The sequence below is a fragment of the Plasmodium fragile genome, assembly GCF_000956335.1.
Source record: "Plasmodium fragile strain nilgiri unplaced genomic scaffold supercont1.185, whole genome shotgun sequence".
NCBI classification, from domain to species: Eukaryota; Apicomplexa; class Aconoidasida; order Haemosporida; family Plasmodiidae; genus Plasmodium; species Plasmodium fragile.
The window spans coordinates 1-7,451 of NW_012192765.1; the positions used below are offsets into that span (position 1 = coordinate 1).

Below are 7,451 nucleotides of genomic sequence, written 5' to 3' on the forward strand. Positions count from 1 at the left end.
CAGTCATCAGCGTTTTCCGAGCTGGATGCAATGGAAAGGGTGATGGTTGCGCTGGCTCCGTTGAGGCCGAATCGGGTGTTGCTATGTGTAAATACCTTGGGTTCTCTCGTGCATTTACCTGCTGTTTCCGCGTCTTTCCCCTTTTGTGTGCCCGCAGAAGCATCCGCTGGTGGTGTGTCAGACCTTCCTCCTTTTGCTACGGATGGTGCCTGTGCTTCCGGTGCAGCTTTGGGTACTGACACCGTGTCCTCAGGCACAGGCGTCTTTGTGACTGCTGGTACTGTAGCTGGTGGTACTTCTGGTTTCTGGGGTGCAGGCACTGGAACTTTTTTCTCTATAAAAGGATAATAATTATTAGGATTGTACGTGCATTCTCCCGTGCATCAGATAACAACATGAGGAGAGCAGAGGTAAGGTATGCCTGCGTGCAATGCACACAGACTTCCCATGTCCGCACAGGTCCTTCTATTCCGTCCTGGATGCCTGCGTGCTTAATGTCTACATGCACTATCCCTCGTCCGGCTCCATCCCTCGTCCTGTCCTCGTCACCGCTACAGTTGCCTTCGTGGCCGCCGCTGTGCTCATCGCTCAACGAAGCAGGGTGCCGTGCTGTGCTGTTGCGCCCGCGAGTGCGTGTTGTAGCCGTGGCGGCATCCGTACTATTCGTACTGTGTACATGCGCGCCGCGTAGTCGTGCCATCCGTTGGCATGCGTATTCGGCCGTATGGGCGTAGCCTTACCGTCCGCAATTTCCTGTTGTGCGTTCTGCTGCACTTCCTCATACCCCGCCTTGGCGGCCTTCATTATGTCGTCCTTTGATTCGTGCACTTTCTTAATTATCTTTTTCACTTCTCCCTCCATGTCCTTCTCTGCTGTCTCTAGCTTCTTCCTCCCGTCTGTGCTCAAACGTTCTTTGATACTGGTCAAGTCTCTGTCCCCGTCCGTAGTAGGGTTGTGCCGGGAGTCCAGCTCATTAATATACTTTTTCCAGAGCTCCCGACAGGGCATCGCCATCTCCATTTGTGCTATTTCAGAACTTATCTTTCCTTCGTCCATGAGCCACTGTACTACTTTCAAATTTATTGCGTGTGCCAACCTGTTATGCTTTTCATACCCACACGCAGTACACTTGCCTTGTATAACAGGACCATCCAGTACTCCAATTCCACCTGCTCCATCGCTCTTCATACTCTTGAATACTATCCGGGAATACTCTACGCCCCTCTTGTATCCTTTTTGCTCTGAACAATACTTCTCCTTCAGTAAATGTCCAAAGATATTTACCACTTCACACCTGAACATGTCCTGTTCTTCCTTCTCCATTTTGACCCCGTGCTTCGTGTCTTGTGCAGCCGTATTCGACCAATTTGCAAATGCCCATGCAACGCTCATAACTCTGCACCGTACGACATCTGCTACTCTTTGTTGCGTATGACTCTCATTGCCCTTGCCGAAATCATTCCAACCACTATTATAACAATTTGCACCATATGCTTCATTGAGGTCGTTGTGGTCCTGCATATATTCCGTAAATTCCTGCAACACTTGTTTCCACTTTTCCCATTGTGTATCCTACGTGTTGCACATGAACATTAAAAAAGTGCCCATGGGGACATGTTACCTATATGGTTGCACATAAATACATATACATTCTCACATGTATGTGTAAGTGCCCGTATCAACAAAGTCCTCTTATATTGATTCCTGTGTCCTGCCCATCGCGGCACTGGCTGTGTAATCTAACTTACATCACGTGGGGGCACCACGTACACCGCGTGACGCCCTTGCTGCAGTATTCTGTCTGCATCACACTCTTTGTCCGCGGTGTCCGCCATCTTCCCGTTCTCGTGCTGACCTCCCACGGCAACTCCCGTACTAGGCGTACCACCCTTACCACCCCCACCAGCACCCGATGATGCCGTCGCCCCCGGTGTCACCGCTGGTCCCGGTTTCGCCGCTACTGGTTTTGCACGGTTGCTGGCTCCGTTCCCTGGGGGGGGCTCTGTTGTGGGGGGCTGCTGGGGAGGAGTTAGGTTCGGCCTTGATGGTGTCCTCGTCTGCAGTATGGGCCCCCGCCCGGTGCCCTTTACTGGGGGCGGGTCCCGGACTGATCCAGGTCCACCTGCTGCTATGCCCACTTCTCCTTGTGGTCCGTGTGTTGGTGTGGATGGTCTCCGTGGTGGAGGTGGTGGGGGTTGTTGCCCACCTGTCCCTGCGGCCGGTGCGGCTGATGCGTGTGCTGGTACGGGTCCTTGCGGTGGGTCCCCAGCTTCCTCTGATCTTCCTGCGGGTGGTGCTTCTACCGGTTTTGTGGTTGCTGGTTTGGTAGCCGCCGGCTTGGGGGCCGCCGGTCCTCCAGCGCCTGCAAAAAGGAGAACGGCAGAAAGATGGTCGAAAAGATGATAAAAACAAAAAGGGACACAAGTGGTACAGAAAGAAGGGGGCGGCACGCTGTGGTGTGGTACGGTCGGGTCAGGTAGCGGCAGGGTAGGTCCGCTGCATGGGTCGATGCAGTGGGTCGAGATGGACTGCGATGGACTGGGTCAGGCGGCAGCACGCGTACGGTGAGGTGAACTCGGTCGACTGGGTCGGGATGGATGGTAGCAGTACAAGTTTTATTTGTCGCCGTCCTCTAGTCCAGCGTCCGCCAGCGTGGCTCCCGTCATGGTCGTTGCTGCATCCGTCGTCGCCGATGCAGCCCACGCACCACGGTGACGGCGCTATCACTACCATGGTGGTCGCCGCTGTGCTCATCGTTCAACCGACGTGGGGCAGTGTAGATGTGCCGCGTGTGCGTTGTGGTGGTGGCGGCATCCGTATGCGCAGTCGTGTTGGTGGCGCTCGTGTCCGTGCCGGCCTTGTTAGTATGCGGCAGTACGGTCGGTATTCGTGTTCGTGTGAGTGCCGTATTCGTGCTTTCTCCCCATCGGTCCTACCTATCGTCTGCATCAGTTTGTTCCATTCATCACCCTCGGTCCCTTTTTCCCTAAGTTCTTTCATTATCTGGTTCCGTTTCTGTTCTTCAATGTTGTCACCCCTACCAATCATGTCCCTTACTTCTTTAGCAGTATTATCCTGAAACATTTTAACTATGGGCTCCTCGCTACCCTCTTGCTCCCTATCCTTGCTTGTATTACTGTGATTTCCTATATCACAGGAACTGTCCACTCCGCGTGTACTTATTTGTCCTCCGTTCCTTTTTCCCCATGTTCGTATCCAATCGCCCATGGTTGTTGCAAAAAATTTTGAGCCTATTTTTAATGTATCATAATCCAGTCCTGCGCACACTGCACGGGGATATGCAGTTCCGTCTTCCTGACCAATCTCGTTCACTTTATGAATTATCTTGCGTACAGTCTTTCTTGTGTTGCAGCTTCCGCTGTACAATGTTATTGCAGCAACATTTCCCACCATACATCTTAAATAGTCCCGCAGATCGCCGTCCGGGGCAGAATCTTTCTTTACTTCCATGTGACCGTCCTTGAAACTTATTCTGTTTGCAAAAAAAATTATTCTTATAATGTGCTTGCATATAAGCCGTACCATCTGCCTCTGTAGCGTCTTTGCCTCGTCCTCAGCCATTATGTTACATACTCCATCCATTATGTGTTCCGTGTTTACCAATGCCTGCTTGAGCTCGCCGAATATGCCTTGGATGTCGTCCCATAGTCCTTTCTGCAGCAGAGGAAAATTATATGTGTACCTGTGTATCTTGCTTTCCTTCCTAATGTATAATATTTTTCTATCCGCTATACCTGAGCTAACAGTTCTAATATATTCCTCCTTCCATTTCATTCTCCCGTGTGTTCTCCCTGCTAAGTATTCATTGTAGGTCTTATATAGTGTACCCTCATACAAAATTACCTCATATGTTCCATCCTGTCCTCCCATTGCCCTGTTCTTTGCATAATCTGCTAACATGCGCCCTAATTTTTCTGCCATTTTGCCTTTATTATTATAAATGTGTATTTGAATTCCTACTGCACATAGAACACTGCCTTAAACTGGCTATATTCATCCGAAACTGTCATGTGCCTGTCTCAGTGCATTAACTGTGCATACTAATAAAACACATTCCTGAACTAAGCCCTCCAGCATAACTTTATTTTCCATTAGAGATAGAGAAAGAGGAAGGAAAAAAAAAACAGGAATAGAACAGGAGGGAGCACAGAAAGAAAAACATAAAACAAAACATCTGTAGAAAATTAAATAAAAAGGAATTTAGAAAAAAAAAGGAATAAAAAATAGAAAAAAAAAAAAAAAAAAAATTACACTACACTACCGTACACACAACACGCGTCATGAATAACACCCCGCGCCCTTTCTACACCGGTGTGCACGAAACGCCTGGACACACACACTGTCTCTGCTTACACAACAAAACCGCGCAGTAATAACAACAACATCAATGCTTCCATCGTTGCCGTCCTTGCCGATCCTTGTTGGCCGTCCCACAAAATATGTGTGTTCCTTCCTGCGCCCACTGTCTGGATCCGTGCGAGGCTGCGTCCGCGGATCGTGCACTCAAAGCAATTACTCTGAGACAATGGGTCCGCCTTCTTGCACGCGGCCACTTCGTCGAATCGGTCTTAGCCTCGGCACAATGCTTACTCGGCTACTTCGTCGACTCGGTGTTACACTCGGCTACGTCGTCGAACCGCGTTGGCTCGGAGAGACAATCTCTCCGCCTTTCTTACACGCGGCGACTGCGTCGAATCCGTCTTACACTCGGCTACTGCGTCGAATAGTTCTTACACGCGGCTACGTCGTCGAATTGTTGTTACGCTGGGCTACCTCGACGACAATGCGGTGTACGCGGCCGCGTGTGGTCGGAGAGACAATCTCTCCTCCTTCTTACAAGCGGCCACGTTTGCTCGGGCACGTCGTCGAATCGCTTCACTCGCCTACTTCGTCGAATCGTTGTTACAATCGGCCGCGTGGGTCGACGCGTTTGCTCGGAGAGACAACCCTCCGCGTTTGGTGCACTCGGTGACGTCGTCGAACCGCGTGTGCTCGGAGAGACAATCTCTCCTTATACTCGAATGCGTATGCGCATGCTATATTAGTGCTACACCATATCCTTAGAATGCACTTGCTCATGTGTTAATAATTAACTTCACATAAAGGAGAATACGACCCGTCCATATTATTCATTTAAATCTACGTTTTTTATGCATGTAACCTCTACAACCGGAAGCGTATAGTCATGTTAAAAGAAGTGGACTACGTAACAAGAACAAAACAAGGCAAAAGTGCGCACAAGTAAGCAGAAGAGAGCAGAACAGAGCAGAAAAAAAAAAAAAGACGGTATGGAATAGTACAAACCAGAAATATACTATGTATATCACATAATGAAATAAAAGTGTTGTACGGCTAGCATGCGTTCTTGCCCATGCATATGCCCCGTCATCCGAATGTCACAGTTGCTGCAATAGGTCATCTACATATAACTCCGTCTGCTGCAAATTGCGTTCGAGCTCGCAGTGTTCGATTACGGCCGCCAGGATCAGTATCCATATTTTAGCGGTTACCCGTTTTTTCATGTAAGGTTGCGGATGCAGTGGTTCCGTCCGTGGAACAGCCCTGACTGTTAGCATATCTTCTGCGGCCATTAGTGTTTCCACTTCTAAGTGTTTTTCTGCTGGAGGTATGTCGCGTGTTGCCAGCACTGTCTGGTCCTCTACAGTATGCAACAAATGTTGAAACCACTCCTCTTCACTGTATGTACTCATTTGCCGATGTTGTTGGGCAACCCATTCTTTCCACAGATCCAATTTCTGCATCGGCGGGGTGGGTGCCTCACCGAGTTCACGGTACCCGCATACGTCGTCTGTCGCATGTTGTTGATAGTATTGTTTCCAATCCGCGTTTAATTGCAAAAACCACGGCTGTGTCGTGCACTCCCGCAGAATATGTTTGTTGCGGTCAATCCAGTTAATCCAATTAATGTGGTCGGGTCCCCGGGTTTCATTCCCCGGGGAAGAGAATGGAGGGGGAGAAGGAGTCCCCTCTTCTTCTAACTGTATGGTTTCCATGCAACTCCATGGATCGGGGTCATCATCTGGAGATGCGTCCGTTCCGTCGAAGTCAGTGGAGGAAACATTGGTCCTTGGAGAACCATGGTCTGAGGTAGAAACACCCAAGATATTGTTATTCGTTGCCTCGTCCCGCATCAACTCCTGTGCAAACTCGTGCACAAGTATGTGGCAATAGTCCTCTTTCACCATATCCCATTTGGCCACCTCACATGCGTTGAGCACTTCTAAATGTAGCTCGATGATGGTGCCGCGATTCACGCGTGGCGGGCGGCCGCTACCGGATATTGACGCAGGTTGCCTATCCCTAACGATGGTGTACCCGTAATCGGGTGGCGGTAGTTCGCCGCGTTGTAAATGCTGCAATATTTCTTCGTCGAGTGCAGGTGACGGCACGTCACGAACGGTTCGGTATTTTCGTCGTCGTTTGGCGAGGTACGCAATGTACTAAGCAGAAAAAGGGGGTACAGAGCAGGGTGGGGAAGGTAGGATAAAAGGAATGAACGCGGGTGTAGGAGTATATTGGTTAGAAACATCATATATTGGAGCCCGTCGGGATGTGCTAAGGTATAAACATCCTGCACATGCGGCATGCCTTGATTGCCGTATATACTTACCTTCCATAGGAAGAACGCAATGATGCCAATACCAACCACCGCGGGAATGATCGCGGGGGTATAGGGGATAAGGTCATCCCAGGTTATTCCACCACCAGCTACTGCGCCTTCTCCTGGTGTGTTCTGTGCAGGTTGATCATTCTGGGAGATGGACGTAATCTCAGTAGTCACTTTAGTCGACGTAGTCTGTCCAGTCGACAATGTAATGGCAGGCTCGGATCCGGGTCCTGAGGAACCAGGGTTTTGGTCAGCAGTAGAACCCGGCCCTGAGGAACCTGGGTTTTGGTCACCAGTAGAACTGGGACCAGAGGATTGACCTCCTCCACTGCCTTGGGCAGTACCATCACCACCTTCTTTTCCTTCCCCACCAGACACTCCATCCGCCAAATCCGCATCACTGAAACTGCCACTACTGCCCGATTGATCTGGGTTCGGGTTCGGGGTCGTTGCTGCAGCAGATGTTGTGGTTGTTGCTGAGGATGTGCCTGTAGAACCTGCATTGGACGGTACCGCCGGTGCTGCCGTGGTTGGTGGTGCTCCTGGTTCTGCTGGTGCTGATGCTGGTGCCGGTTCCGTCTCCTCCGTGCCTCCTGTCGTAACTTGTACTGATGGTGCCTCGATGGTAGCTGTAGGATTATCATCACCTAGAAAACATGGCCGAAAAAAGAAAAAGAGCACGATTAAACTGAAGTTTTGTGAGGTGGTTGTCCAGACGGTCCGTCGCTGCATGCTTGGCCACATGGTTCACCATCGACGCATGGTGCACGAGGGTATGCGGGCACGGGGGTAGGGTGCCACC

General features: G+C 50.4%; 2 protein-coding genes across 2 annotated transcripts; both read right to left on the reverse strand.

Moving 5' to 3' along the window:
* Positions 1-196: 196 nt before the first annotated feature.
* Positions 197-3,942, reverse strand: AK88_05626 (uncharacterized protein; the record flags this gene model as incomplete). The annotated part of the gene is made up of 5 exons (XM_012483228.1): positions 197-334; positions 458-609; positions 741-1,572; positions 1,749-2,362; positions 2,937-3,942. 5 exons carry the CDS (start codon positions 3,940-3,942, stop codon positions 197-199), a joined length of 2,742 nt encoding a protein of 913 aa, XP_012338651.1.
* A 1,475-nt stretch (positions 3,943-5,417) lies between these two features.
* Positions 5,418-7,381, reverse strand: AK88_05627 (uncharacterized protein; the record flags this gene model as incomplete). Its single annotated transcript, XM_012483229.1, has 2 exons — positions 5,418-6,482; positions 6,653-7,381. 2 exons carry the CDS (start codon positions 7,379-7,381, stop codon positions 5,418-5,420), a joined length of 1,794 nt encoding a protein of 597 aa, XP_012338652.1.
* Between the last annotated feature and the right edge of the window lie 70 nt (positions 7,382-7,451).